The 15,985-nt window shown below is 42.7% G+C and overlaps 1 protein-coding gene across 1 annotated transcript in view; it reads left to right on the forward strand.

The window, feature by feature from the left end:
* Positions 1-479: 479 nt before the first annotated feature.
* Positions 480-15,985, forward strand: part of LOC306924418 (inter-alpha-trypsin inhibitor heavy chain H3-like) — a gene marked incomplete at its 5' end in the record, with an annotated part of 85,741 nt that continues 70,235 nt past the window's right edge. The window contains 2 exons of the mRNA XM_079502912.1: positions 480-484; positions 853-936. Of these exons, the coding sequence (XP_079359038.1) occupies positions 480-484; positions 853-936 (89 nt within the window). The remainder of the gene's footprint in view (positions 485-852; positions 937-15,985) is intronic.

Here is a 15,985-nt window from a genome sequence, read left to right on the forward strand (position 1 = left end):
TGAGACACACATCCGAGATTTAGCCGGGTCAAACAAGGAATCCCCTATTTGTCCGGCAGTCGGGGTTGTGAAGTGGTATATACATACTGTACATTCATGAATCCACTTGCTGACCAGCTTTTGCTATTGAGCCATTTTTTTTACGGTTTATATGTTACCATACCATTAACATCCTATATAAGGCAAGATTTTCAAATTTTCAATATTCTTTATGTAGCATGTGACATGTCAAACTAGGTTTTTTTTTTCGTGATTCTGAATCGATTCCAAGCATTAGTTTAGCAAAAAAAAAAACGACCATAGCCACGTAGGCCTACTTCCAAATGTGCCCAAAATGTGCTGATCTCATCACATTATTTTGTGATGACCTCTATGTCACAAAAAATGCTCAATACCGACAGCTGGTCAGCAAGTGGATTCATGAATGTATGTATATAGACAATAATTGGCTGCCGGACTATATTGGCTCATAATAGGACATGACGTATGTGCAGGCAGAAGAATGGCAACAGCAGAATAAGCTGTTTTGGGGTGGTTAAGATTTGTGAGTACGTATGTGTGTGCGTGCACTGACTGCACTCATACTTCATTCCACCCCTGCACAAGTGTTCCACTTGGGCAACCCCATGAAGTCTGGAGGACACACCACCAGAAGACAGTTGGACAGAGGACCGGCTGTGTCGGGGGTACAGGGGGTGTCAAAAGGCTCATGGAGAGTCACTGCCACCCAATCAATCCAATCAAGCCTGAGTGAATGGCAGCTTGTTCACTGGCCACACAGGTGTGGGTCTGTGGGAGGCTACATAAGTAGGCCTAAGCTGCACTCATTTCCTCATGCCCACTAAACTGTAGCTGCCTGTCGTCTCCCAAACCTAAACCACCAGAACCACCACCCTTCCTCAGCCCTCGAATAACTGTGTGCGTCCAAGAACCAACGTAAGGCCGTCGGTCATTTATCCACTGTGTTTGTTCCCCCCCTGCACACTTTATTATGGACTACAATTATGTTTGAGCTGTTGCTTGGCCACTAGTCATTGGTCAGACAGTCATTAGTCCGACATCGACAACCTATCTCAAACCCTAACCTAAACATAACCGCAAGCACGGGAGCAGCGTGTTCGAGCGGTAGTCCCACCATTGTTTCAGCATGTCGGACTGTTGGTGTGTCTAATCTTAGTGCGCATCCCGACCTGTTTATTTGTTTGTATCTAATTATCAGCAGTGCATTTAAATTATGTCTATTCCCTTTGGATTTATTTTGTGCCCATACAGACTCAAGGCCGGCACTGCACTCCCTGTGGTGGTGTGGAACGCGTGTGCCGAATTTGACGTACGTACACACACACACGCACACACACACACACGCACACACACGCACACGCACACACACACTTGGTGCTTTTATTCATCCGCTGATTTATTGTAAGATGCTAACCTTCCGTGCAGGACCATTGGACCAAACAGCTATAGGGTGTGGCAATATACAAAATAGAAGTCTGCACACTTTAACTTTGTAAAGCTTTCTTATAGATTAGCGTTTCGGGCCCGGGCAGCTGGCGTAGCGGTCCAGGCACCTTGGCTGGTAATCCAGTCTGGCAGTGTGCCGTCGGTTCGACTCCCAATCCCGATGGCCTTTACTGCGTGTCACCCCCCCCCCCCCCCCCCCATCTCTCTCCCCATTTCCTGTCAGCCTACTTTCATCTATCCTTCTATCAATAAAGAGGGAAAAATAATATACCTTAAATAATAATAATAGATTAACGTTTCGACACAGAGTCTTCATCAGAAGAAGAAGCGTTAATGATAACTTTATGTTAGTGGCAGCGATCCAGGAGTCCTGAGTTGGTGTTGGCTAGACCTCACTCTCACAGTAACTAAAATCTCGTTAGAACAGCAGGAAGACAAACTACAACCACCACAATTATATAAGTTATGTTGTATTAACAAACTAGAAACTACCATACTACCCAGGGGGCAAAGGGGGTTGACCTGCATTTGTCATAACATACAAAGTTGTCCACCAGAAATAATATCTATGACCCCATAGGATCACAACCTATATGGACAACTCGGTCAATTTTGTTGCGAAAGTCCAATATGGCCGCCCCCAATATTAGCCCCTATTAGTTATAATGGGGGGTGAATAGGGCAAAATTTTAAACTGAGAGATATTTCCACGGAACTTCTCAGGTTGATCAATGATATGAATACGAACATTTTTTGTATTGCAAGTTTCCATGAAATCCAATATGGCCGCCACAATATGGCCGCCACAATATTAACACCAAGAAAATAGGTTTTGGCTCTAACTTCTGAACCAGATGAGCTAGAAATGCAAACTTGGTGTCTATTTCATGGTTTCTGACCATGAGAGACTCAATGGAATACCTATTTTTATTATTGGATGTGTCTGGACCCTTATTGTGCATATTTACAAGATGGTGGCTACCCGAAATAGTGCTTTACCATGATTTCTACCATGATTGTTGACTGTTTTGGCAAACACAAGCAATATTAATCCATTGGCTAAGATTCATGGCACAGAAGGAACATATTTTCTTGAGCTTGCATATTGTCAAAATGGCTGCAAAAGAAAAGAGACATTACATTTCCTGTCAGATCCTATTACCCAGGGGGGCAAACCACCCCTTTTTGGATACCTGCATTTGCCATAACATCAAAGGTTGTCCATCAGAAATATCTATGACCCAATAGAATCACAACCTATATGGACACACCGGTCAATTTCTTTGCTGGAAATCCAATATGGCCACCACAATATTAGCCCCCACTAGCCTATAATGCGGGTAAATAGGGCAACATTTTTAACTGAGGGATATTTCCACGAAACTTCACAGGTTGATCAATGATATGAATACCATAATGGTTTGTATTGGAAGTTTCCATGATATCCAATATGGCCACCACAATACTAGCACCCAGAAAATAGGTTTGGCTCTAAATTCTGATCCAGATGAGCTATAAATACAAACTCATGGTTTCTAACCACGAGAGATATATAAATATTTTAGCCATAATTTCCCTCTATTAAGTATTATTGTTCTGGGGTGTTTCTTTGCAGAAAGACATCCCTCTGGCTGTATTTTGGTTTTGTTCTACTGTTTCTGTTGGCATTTCCTCTGTTTATGTTGACAATCATCCCTGGCAGGGACGTGCATCGCCAAGCCGGACATCGCTTCACTGAGTATGGATGGTCTCTCAGTGATGGTCCCCTGTCCATCTAGAGCCAGCCTGGCCTATGCCAGGGACTGGAGACAAGATGCAGCAGGAGCTTCACTCCATTCCTGACTGGGGATGCATCACCATTACCTTGGACTCTGGCTGGCATCCTGTCATGAAAGGACGCAATGAGAGAGATCAATGTCCCTGGACAGCCAAACTTGCCAGGGATCTGCCACAGGCCCTCACGATTGACTGTGTGAAAGGCCTTGGTGAGGTCGACAAACACCATATAGAGACCCTTCTGCTCTCTGCACTTTTCTTGCAGCTGGCAAATGGAAAAGATCATGTTACAGGTACCTCTGCCTCCGTGGAAACCACATTGGGATCCAGGGAGAACATTCTCAGCATGGCTGATTAGCCGGTTGAGGATGATTCTCGCTAAGATCTTTCCTGTGATGTTCAGGACTCAGGAGGGCTATACCATGATGGTTATCGCAGTATGCCCCGTCCCCTTTTCTCTTGTAAACATGCACTATGGATGCATCCTTGAAGTCTTGAGGGACTTCCCCCTCTTCCAGATGACCTGGTACAGGTGCCAAGCCTCCATTCTTGTAGATGTCTGCGGGCAACCCATCACCTCCTGGTGCCTTTCCAGAAGTGGTTTGTTGGAGTGCTTTCACTGTCTCTGCACTGGTGGGGGGGGGGGTCAGCCAGATCAGCTTTTTTTGGCAGCTGGGGTATCGTGGCAATATCCTCTTCGGAAATTGAGGACTCTCTGTTTAAGTGTGCTAGGATGTCACTCTTGTCAGTGAGCAGGACACTTGTCAGAGGAGCGGACTGGAGTTGAGCCAGTGGTTTTGGGCCCATAAAGAGCACACAGAATGATGCATGCACCTGAGACATTCCCAGTCAGGAATGGAGTGAAGCTCCTGCTGCATCTTGTCTCCAGTCCCTGGCACATGAACAGATTTTCTGGCAGCCTTTGATACAGCTACATGATATTGTCTTGTTCATTGACATAGGCCAGGCTGGCTCTGTAGATGGACAGGGGACTGCATTCCTGTCACTGAGAGACCATCCAGACTCAGTGAAGGAAGGGATGTCCGGCTTGGCGATGCACGTCCCTGCCAGGAATGATTGTCAACATAAACAGAGGAAATGCCAACAAACAGTAGAACAAAACCAAAATACAGCCAGAAGGATGTCTTTCTGCAAAGAAACACCACAGAACAATAATATATTTCGTGGTTAGAAACCATGAGTTTGTATTTCTAGCTCATCTGGTTCAGAATTTAGAGCCAAACCTATTTTCTGGGTGCTAGTATTGTGGTGGCCATATTGGATATCATGGAAACTTCCAATACAAGAAATTATGGTATTCATATCATTGATCAACCTGTGAAGTTTTGTGGAAATATCCCTCAGTTAAAAATGTTGCCCTATTCACCCGCATTATAGGCTAATGGGGGCTAATATTGTGGTGGCCATATTGGATTTCCAAAGAAATTGACCGGTGTGTCCACCCACATAGGTTGTGATTCTATTGGGTCATAGATATTTCTGGTGGACAACCTTATGGCAAATGCAGGTATTCAAAAAAGGAGTGGTTTGCCCCCCTGGGTAATAGGATCTGACAGGAAATGTAATGTCTTTTCTTTTTCATGTTTGCAGCCATTTTGACAATATGCAAGCTCAAGAAAATGTTCCTTCTGTTCCATGAATCTTAGCCAATGGATTAATATTGCTTGTGTTTGCCAAAACAGTCAACAATCATGGTAGAAATCATGGTAAAGCACTATTTCGGGTAGCCACCATCTTGTAAATATGCACAATAAGGGTCCAGACACACCCAATAATGAAAATAGGTATTCCATTGAGTCTCTCATGGTCAGAAACCATGAAATAGACACCAAGTTTGCATTTCTAGCTTATCTGGTTCAGAAGTTAGAGCCAAAACCTATTTTTTTAGTGCTAATAATGTGGCGGCCATATTGTGGTGGCCATATTGGATTTCATGGAAACTTGCAATACAAAAAATGTTCGTATTCATATCATTGATCAACCTGAGAAGTTTCGTGGAAATATCTCTCAGTTTAATTTTTTTCCCTATTCACCCCCCATTATAACTAATAGGGGCTAATATTGGGGACGGCCATATTGGACTTTCGCAACAAAATTGACCGAGTTGTCCATATAGGTTGTGATCCTATGGGGTCATAGATATTATTTCTGGTGGACAACTTTGTATGTTGTGACAAATGCAGGTTTCCTAAAAAAAGGGTGGTTTGCCCCCTGGGTATACAGATTGGATACAATTACATTTTATTTATAAAACAAATGTTACATAGTTGAGCTTTTTATTATCAATTAAACAAAGTTATTACAATCATTTGTTGTTTTGATCAGGAGATAAGAGGAACTAAATGCAAAAACTAAAAATCACACCCATGTGAAGTGAGGGGCACTCTTATCATTATACACATCATCTCATGAACAACTGAATTTATGTGATTGGTTAGCCGATTTGCTCGTCTACATGACGTTACATTTTCCCTTCATTGTCAATGGCATTTAATGATTGTGTTGCCACAAATGTACGTCATATTTAGTTACTTTCCACAGCTGACTATCATTATGTGAGTTCAGCTAATTATTATTAAATTATTAATAGAGTAAAAAGTAGGGCTACAATATTTGCCCCCACTTGAGATGCAGTGGTAGAAGTAGACTACAGTACTTAGTATTTAGTTACTTTCCACAGCTGACTATCATTGTGTGCATGAGTTCAGATTGTAAGTTGATGAATATGTCGTTAGACTCGTTACAGTACAGCATCAGCAGCACAGACAACATATGATAATGAATCCATTTAGAGCACATTTCTAGACATAGTCACAAAATGTTTCCGCCTAAACAAATTATACAACCATCTCCATTCTTCAATGAAGCAGATCACCTCCATGCACAAGTGTGTGTGTGTGTGTGTGTGTGTGTGTGTGTGTGTGTGTGTGTGTGTGTGTGTGTGTGTGTGTGTGTGTGTGTGTGTGTGTGTGTGTGTGTGTGTGTGTGTGTGTGTGTGTGTGTGTGTGTGTGTGTGTGTGTGTGTGTGTGTGTGTGTGTGTGTGTGGTCAAGGCCATTGTCTTTATTGCGGTGGTTAGTTTGCCTAAGTGTGCGTGCGCTACAATATGTAGTGGGGGTCCCTGCTTCATCTCTCTCTCTCAACTATACAATATGTAGTGGGGGTCCCTGCTTCATCTCTCTCTCTCAACTATACAATATGTAGTGGGGGTCCCTGCTTCATCTCTCTCTCAGCTAATGAGTGCTCGGCCTGAAATACTTTGAAGACCCCTGCTTCAGAGTGTGATGGTCTTTCTGTATATTACCGTATGTTGGCAATTAGACAAAATAAAGCAGAATGATTAATGTAGGCATTTAGCAGACGCTCTCATCCAGGATGATAGATTTACAAGTGCAAGGTCAAATTAAAAGGCACTAACCTGAGAGGAAACCAAGTTTATTTGTATAGCAAATTTAAACAACGAGGAAATTCAAGATGCTTTTCATAAAACAATCATTAAGGCGGACACAGAGCATTAAGACCAAACTCATTATGTAAGGAAGGACACATGAACACGATAACAAAAGAGAACTTCAAACAAAACAGACAAATAAGACAATGAGATTACAGTGAAGGAGAACAAAATAAATGTACTGTAGCTCTACTTAACTACTGTCATTAATGTTAACCACTTGGTAATTTTCCTTAGCCATATAGTTTATTTTATGGGAAAAAGCCATTTGTGTTGAATGTACAGTTGTACACCAAAGTCATTTTTGAGGCACAGAATTATTAAAAAGAGAGAAAATGTCGCACATTTCTTTTTTCATATGTTATGTGGAAATAAAGCAAAGTGAGGGGCGCTTTTATTATCATACGTCATCTCATTCTCAGCCAATGGCATATCTCCCACCCAATCACGCCGGCCAATCACAATTTGCGTCCTGACGTTGGTCTTCTACTGATTTATCCATATAGGCCTACCTATATTTATTTTAAGTTGATTTTATGGAAAAGCCATTCATTATTTTGTGTTGGCCTGTCATAAATTACAATGTGAAGCAATTGAAACAGAGATGTGCTCAGCTATATTTAATGTAAATTGGTTTAAACCGTTGTTTGTGTTGAATGTGCTAATTGCACAGAATTATTCAAAAGAGAGAAAATGTACTGTAGCAAATTACTTTGATTACAAATGTATCATCGACAGATTAAAAATGGAAGGCCGAGGCCATAAAATAGTTCACATTGCACTTGTCTTTTCATACATTATGTGGAAATAAAGCAAATACAAGAGAGAAGTTATCAAGTATCATTAATGTTGTCATTTTATCAACCGTGGCCACTTGTCATTGTTGTAATGTGTCCCACAGGTTCATCTATTTGAGTATCCCTTTGAAAATTTTGAAATGTCCCCTTAGGGGCGTCATTTCAAAGTCAACTTTGAACTTCCAAAGTCGACTTTGAAATTTCAAAGTCGACTTTGAAATGTCCCCTTAGGGGCACTATTTCAAAGTCGACTTTGAAATGTCCCCTTAGGGGCACCATTTCAAAGTCAACTTTGAACTTCCAAAGTCGACTTTGGAAGTTTGAACAGACTTTGAACAGAGCAAAAATAGCACATCAAAAGCTCAAAATGTGTTGCATCGGCTGACACCAGGGCTTAAAGTTCTCAGTCCTGGGGACTGATTTCAGTCCTGAGGATTTCATAGGGGTCATTTAATGGCATCAGTGCAGATATAGTATTTGGAATGCAAATGACCCATTAGCTTGAACAATGGCCGTCTCCAGCCGGGAGGGAGGTGTGAACTTGACTGCTTGCGGGGGAGAAACGGTGACGGCGGTCAATTTGGCAAAAAAGACCAGACCTACTATAGGTATAAGTATGCCTAAAATCATATTTACAAAACGTTTCAGATGGAAAAAAACAGAGATGATTTGAATCGAACATTTAGAAAAAGTCATGCAAGGGGAACTTTCTCAGGACTTCATGGGCAAAGAATATCCACTTCAAAATATCAAAATCGGTCAGAAAGACCGCTTCGACGTGCTAGTGTTAAGCCCTGTGACACTGACAAAATAATGGTATTTAATGTACGGAGGAAAAAAACATAATTAGAGATAAGCAACGATATGTACTGTATATCTATGGCACAGATATGAATGGATATAAATGATCACACATTGTATATCTTCGCTGTCCGCCAGAAACCAGCTCACTCAATTTTATAATCTTTCATGAGTCAACTCTATTGAACACCCTTTACGTCTGTGTGTTGGTTAAAAAATACCGAACCAATACATAGTTTTAAAAAGTAATTCTGACAAAACCAGCTAACTCCATTGGACCCTCAAACTAGTTGTCTGCTAAAGCAGCCAACTCCACAACCTGTCCTCCTCTCATGCAATATATAAAGTCACAATACCAAATTTGTTTTAAAAATACAAGGTTTTCTTAAAAACAAAGTTAGCTGGTGTCTGCCCGACAGCAGCGATATCTACATAGTACTGCAGTAGCGTAGCTCTATATATAAATGACCACACATTGACTATGTGCCTGCAGTGGCAGTGGCAGGCCTACCATTCCTCATGGCTGTTTTGCTGGGGATTTGATGCAGAGGAAGTTCCTTCTCTCCATGCAGTCCCTGATCTGCCACTGGGTGCTGTGGTCTTTTTGGTAGGGTTCCACAGTGCCGCCCCCAGGCCGGACACGGTGGCAGGTTCTGGTACTGCTGTGGTTCCCCGTCCACCCAGAGCCACTGGCCCGCCAGGAAACGCAGAGCTGTCCACACCTGGGGACAACATGGAAGGCAAAGGAGGTCAAACATCTTCCCTCAAGTGTTACCGTATCGATTACCTCCGGTTGCCACGCGATGAAGTAAACAGGAGAGAGAAAAAAAACGGAAGTGAAAAGTCGACACTCGCTTATTTCTAGGGAAAAGATTTTTGTCAGGTGAAACCTGACATACAACAGGCCTATTTTTATTAGCGACCTAGTCATGATTGACTGCCCCCTAAGCCAATGGTATAGTCTGAAACTCTGCCTAATTATCATCATAATAAAAGAAAGTGAGAAGAAAAAAAATGTTTCCTGCATTCATTTCAACAAACTTTATTTATGTATTTATTTAGTTAGTTAGTTTAACAAGCCTTATCTCTCACAGTGTGACCCCTCAACCCAAACCCTCAAACCTCATTGGTCGTGGCCTCATGGATCTTGTCCGTGGCGTAGCGGTGGTCGTCCTCAGACTGCAGGCTCACCAGGTCATACTGGTGGTCACGGTAATGATTATGTTGGCTGGAGTCGCCGCTGCCGATGGCCCTGCAGTGCTCCAGAGCCTCCTCCCATGTCTTGTTCTCCTTCACCAGGATCACGTTGTCAACGTTAAAACAGATGAATGGAAGACGACTGGAGCAAGGACGACCGCTCCACTTACCAGTGGAGGAAAGGGCGCCACAGTTGTCATTATTTTCAGGCTCTCCAGTATCCCAGTTTGTGTCACTTGAAGCGTCTCCTCTGTAAAATAAAAATAATCAATATTACACGACTGCTCTGACTAACATTCAGGAGTGTTTCTACAGTAGCAAATACTTGAGTTCCTAAAAATATACCTTTTTCTTGAAAATTTGCTTTAACTAGAGATGTCCCGATCACATGTTTTTGCTCCCGATCCGATTTCAATGATTTTGGATGTTGTACTATTGTGAAATGGCATATTACAATAGTAGGCTACACTATCCAAAATCACAGACAATATCCTGTCTAATATCATAATATAGATATAATATATTATTGATATTACTAGGGATCACATGTTTTGGCTCTCGATCCGATTTGAAAATTACGTGATCGGTGCGGAACAATCCTAGCTTTAACCACATTTCCATAATTTCAAAATTGCGTTATAAAACAAAATGTGAGATGACAGAGGGTTAAAAACAAGACCAACCTTTCTCCTGTCCACCTCCAGACAGGGTCCCCAGGGTCTCTGTACAGACCGATCCACGCCCACGTTCCGCCTCCGTTCTTCACTATCGCACGCACGCACGCACGCACACACGCACACACACACACACACACACACACAAGGTGCATTTATTCATCCGCTGATTTATTGTAAGATGCGAACCTTCCGTGCAGGACCAAACAGCTGTAGGGTGTGGCAATATACAAAATAGAAGTCAGCACACTGTAACTTTGTAAAGCTCCCACTCAAGGCTTTATTATAGATTAACGTTTCGGGCACGGGCAGCTGGCGTAGCTGTCTGGGCACCTTGGCTGGTAATCCAGTCTGGCAGTGTGCCGTCGGTTCGACTCCCGATCCCGATGGCCTTTACTGCGTGTCACCCCCCCCATCTCTCTCCCCATTTCCTGTCAGCCTATTTTCATCTATCAATAAAGAGGGAAAAAAATAATACCTTAAATAATAATAGATTAACGTTTCGACACAGAGTCCTCATCAGAAGAAGAAGATGGTCAAAACGTTAATGTTAACGTGATGTTAGATATAGTGTGGAGGGCAGCGATCCAGGAGTCCTGAGTTGACACCAACTGTCTGCCTGAGAGTTCCCAGATGGGAGCAGGAGGAGAGTACCCAGTGTACTCTCTGCTGCCCCATCTGGCAAAGTCAGGTAATGTGCGTGCACCTCCTGACCAAATACTCTAATTGTCTCATTAATTATGCACACTACAAAAATGTACATTGCAGAAATGGATTCTACAGAAACAAATACATGAGGATCAACTGAGAAAAGTTTGGTACACCATTTTATCAATTTATTATAGGGTTTGCCCTGTCTATAATATACAGTATGCTTGTTTTGAATGGGCCACTTACTGTAATTGCAGCTTTCTTAAGAACCGCTCATCCAAACAAGTTCAAATTTGATACTGCATTTCCATGGGTCCTCAGCAACACACTTGTCAAATGTCGACTTCATACAGTGTTCGGTTTTCAAGATATATAATAGCAATGTAATAATAGTGTGGTTGGCGGCCATTTTTAATTTAAACTTCTTTCCCCCCATGCAATTCCAGGCAACTTTTTTCCTCTCATTCAGGACACATTTAGGACACAAAATCAGTTGAGTTTGTTTTTTTTTGCAATTAGTTAGAGGTCAAGTGACATTATTACTGGACTATTTTCTTAAAGACTTCCACCAAAAAGGCAGACTGGTATTTGCATTGGTTCTTGCATTGTGATTCACAGTATTTGTTCTCAGTGAGGCATTCCATCAAAGAGGACACTGTCATTTACTTAAGCATCCAAATGAGTCATTCAAAAGTTTGACATTCAAAACAGATGCATTCAAAACGGTCCCGTCTCCATGCTTGGGTTGGGTATAGTTCATTCAAATGCAGTGATTAGAATGTACTTGGTCACCAGATGTCAACAAGACCTTCATTATAATGTCCTAATGCTGTCATACGTTTCTTGGAGCGTTATCATATATTTTTTACATACAAAGTCAATGCAAAAAACAGGCCCATAAATTGGTATTTGAGTCAACAAACTGCGTTTTCTGCTGACATTACATCCGGCTTGTCAATATCTGATGTGAGAAAGCACGTGAGGACCCATACAGGGAAAACACCTTTACTTTGGTGTAGCCTTTGGTGTACGGTTTTGTAGTGAAGAATATGTTCTACAAAGGAGAGAGTGCTTTTCCTCTCCCCATAGAGCATAATCAGACCTTAAATACTTAGACTAGAAAATACTCAGGCAAACATACGGAGAAGTTCTGCAGACAGATAGATGGATGAAGAAGCACAGGCATTCAGGCAAGCAGATGAAAGTTGTTCCGGAGTCCCATTTTATTTGCAGAGTTCAATACAGCAATCAGACCGCCATGGGGCCGGAGCCCCATGGATCCTTTCCTCAGCCCCTCGGCCTCCGGACTAACACACGCTAACACACAGATAGGCATTTACAGTAGACCTTTATACAACTCAAAGACAGAGACATCAAAGGAAGAATGCAAAGGTGGTCCCAACCCCCCTGTACCAAATTGTCACACATGTCTAAATAAGGTAGTGGTCACCAGGAAGGACAGAGCTAGGAGGCACAGTAGGTGTCCTGGCCTACTATCAGCAGGCTGATCTATTAGCATACAACCCCCGTACCAAATGGTTGGTCAAGCTGAAATTCCTAGCCTCTGTGTCCTGACTTGTTTGCACTGCTGAAAGACAATGTAATGTCATACTACACTAAACAGTTGTTTAAGCTATATTAGTGTTAATTGTGGTTTTCCAGATACATCAGACCTCCCTTTGAGGCAACCATGCCTCATAAAAACGAATATGGAAACACAATTGACCCTCGTCCTCCCTTTGGCACTGACTGGAACATAAAAAATATGACACAAAGAAATCAACAATTACAGTAGAATTCAAAAATGGTTTGCAGACTTCTAGGCATTCAAATCACATAACTCGTTACCAGTGTTCTCATTCCATTACAGTATTATCATCGGTGTGCTTATAGAACTCCCCTCTGTGTTCAATTTAATTTCAGGCTAAAACATTACATAGGAAATACAATGAATAAAAAATAAGTAAGTAAGTAAATAGTAAAAAATACATTCCAGCCCGAAAACCACAGTAAGAATCTCTCTTACACACTAACAACTTCTCTGTACTGTAATCAACTTCACTTTTAACCTTTACATAACTCAAAACATGATCATTGGCATAAATGATAACCCGTAAACATATATCTGACATTTAAACACAATACACCGTCGCTGAATCCAACCCCTTTTGCTCCACTCCAAAGCACCCAATTATTGAATACAAAGTGTGTTACGGTTCTTCAAACTTTACATCTGAAGCTCTTAGCTTCAGTTAATGTCAAGGATAAATGTTACCATAGTCATCCATAAAATGATTCATTTTTGTTTAGTTAACTCATCTTTAGGACATGCAGAAATCATCTATAATTATTTCAACACTCTAGATTCCCCAAGGCTCGTAGAGAAAACAGCACTGCGGCGATCATAAACCCTACTCACCCCGCGATTAACGCCCTCGGGCCGGGGCCCTGTATGTTTTTCCAGATCTCGTGCATGCTACTATTACCTACTAACGTTAAAATCCTAGAGTAATTTATATAACTTTAGAATTTTCCCACATGTCATAGCAGAAATACCTTCGTTGACTTTTCCCATTCACAAATTTATTCGAACAAAAATAAGAACGTTATGCACAATTAGGACGATTAACACTTATGCGTACGACAGGAGCGCTGTCTTTCGCCTGACAAAGAAACATCTAACTAATTTTACTCCGGTAAATATTTCCGTTCAGATCCAAATCTCCCTTAGGCATATTCATCCCATTAAGTCAACTTCCCTAATTAAATACTGACACATAAAATCAACATACATGCCCATTATGTTGAACTAGACAAACGTAGACATACATTTGAAATCACAATGGAACGATATCCATCTGATATAATAGAATCTTCTGTAACGTTTCTTCTCCTTTTGTCTCACCTTCGTCATCAGTCAGCGCACACGGGCCAAACGAGGTTGTGATTGTGCAGTACACTTATGCACCGCATGGCGTAGGCCGCTCTGTTGTCGAGTTGCCCTTTGTCCCGTCCGGAAACTTTCATTCTGAATTCTGATCTGAATTCACTTTATCACCTCCTCCCTTTCAGTCATGACAATACAACATGACTAAAAAACGAGAAAGTGAATCAGTGTCATCACAGGAGCCTGTAGGCCTCTGCAAGGCAGAAAATTGTGATGTGCCGCGTTGCGAGCTTGTAGATCAGCCGCCTCCGTCGAGACGCACCGAGAAGAGCCAACGAAGTGGCCATCGCCTCCCTTGGACCGCTGACCGCCGATGAACGCCCACGGGCCGGGGCACCCTCCCCGCCGTCCAGCCGCTGTCCATCGCCGAGGCACGCACAATCGCCCTCCACCGCAGCCGCTGTGTAGAGTAGACTGTAGGCCGCCTCCCTTCGATCGCCGCTCGACGCCGACTGTAGTCAGAGGTGACGCTGGAGACGCCGACTGTAGTCCCTCCGTCCTCCGTCCATCGCCGGGCAGGAACCGCAGCTGTGCATCGTCGCTCCTCAGTGCAGGCCATCCCTGTTGCGGCGGTGATCGCCGTGTTGAACCCCGTCGGTTCGACTGCAGCGCCGTCGTCGTTCGCCTCCGTTCAAAAAATCGCAAAAATGCATCAACACGACCGAGCTCGGCACCACTTTGAAGAATATGATCTACAAAGGAGAGAGTGCTTTTCCTCTCCCCATAGAGCATAATCAGACCTTAAATACTTAGACTAGAAAATACTCAGGCAAACATACGGAGAAGTTCTGCAGACAGATAGATGGATGAAGAAGCACAGGCATTCAGGCAAGCAGATGAAAGTTGTTCCGGAGTCCCATTTTATTTGCAGAGTTCAATACAGCAATCAGACCGCCATGGGGCCGGAGCCCCATGGATCCTTCCCTCAGCCCCTCGGCCTCCGGACTAACACACACTAACACAGATAGGCATTTACAGTAGATCTTTATACAACTGAAAGACAGAGACATCAAAGGAAGAATGCAAAGGTGGTCCCAACCCCCCTGTACCAAATTGTCACACATGTCTAAATAAGGTAGTGGTCACCAGGAAGGACAGAGCTAGGAGGCACAGTAGGTGTCCTGGCCTACTATCAGCAGGCTGATCTATTAGCATACAACCCCCCGTACCAAATGGTTGTTCAAGCTGAAATTCCTAGCCTCTGTGTCCTGACTTGTTTGCACTGCTGAAAGACAATGTAATGTCATACTACACTAAACAGTTGTTTAAGCTATATTAGTGTTAATTGTGATTTCCATATACATCACTATATTCAGTGATTTCACTTAATTCAAATATCACTTATTTTTTTGTTTTGTTGTGATAATCCTCCCTACTATAGAGTGTGCTGACCATATAAGGAGTTCCTCCCTGTCCCCAGTTAACCACTGGGGGTCCATAAACCTTAGGTTTCGTTTTTGGCTAGGTGGCCCAGCCTTCATCCAATCAGGATAGAGAGGGGCCTTCCGCCAATCATGATCGAGCGGGAGCGGGCCTTTGTGTGTGTGTGTGCTGTTGGCCTGTCGAGTGTCTCCCCACTGTAGTGTGTGCATGTGCACATCTTGTTACCGGGGCGGACCGGGTTTTTTTTTTTCAATTCACCCACATCACTGAATGCTCCTTTAATCCAAGATGGCCCTATTGATAACCTATTATAAGGCAATATTTTATAAATTATTAATTAATGAATTATGCTTTAAGTACCATATGACGTGTAAAACTAGGGGGTTTTCAAGATTCTGAATCCATTCCAAGCATTAGTTTTGCATGAAAAACACTCACACCACCATATATGGCCGTCAGTCCATCACGCCTCGTGACACGCTCCATGTATGGCCGTCTCCATATATGAAGATCACGACACTGACATCATCAAACCCTGGATAGCCATTCATGGAGAAGACTGCATCATCACCTGGATCTGCATATATAGAGCCGGCCAGCAACTCTACATCTGACCTCAAACCCTTAGATCTCCATATATGGAGCTGACATGTACATTCCACATGTTGATCCTCCCTCACCCGTCCTTTCTTTTCGATGTCTCCCTTATGACTGATACCTGTCCATTTAAACTCTAGGTTTTGGCCCGGCCCTACCTGGGCCCTCATCAAACTCTGTACACTCAAGGCAATGCCCCCGCTGCCACCCTTAGATCTCCATAT

The sequence above is a fragment of the Electrona antarctica genome, assembly GCF_951216825.1.
Source record: "Electrona antarctica genome assembly, chromosome: 6".
In the NCBI taxonomy this organism is placed as follows: domain Eukaryota; kingdom Metazoa; phylum Chordata; class Actinopteri; order Myctophiformes; family Myctophidae; genus Electrona; species Electrona antarctica.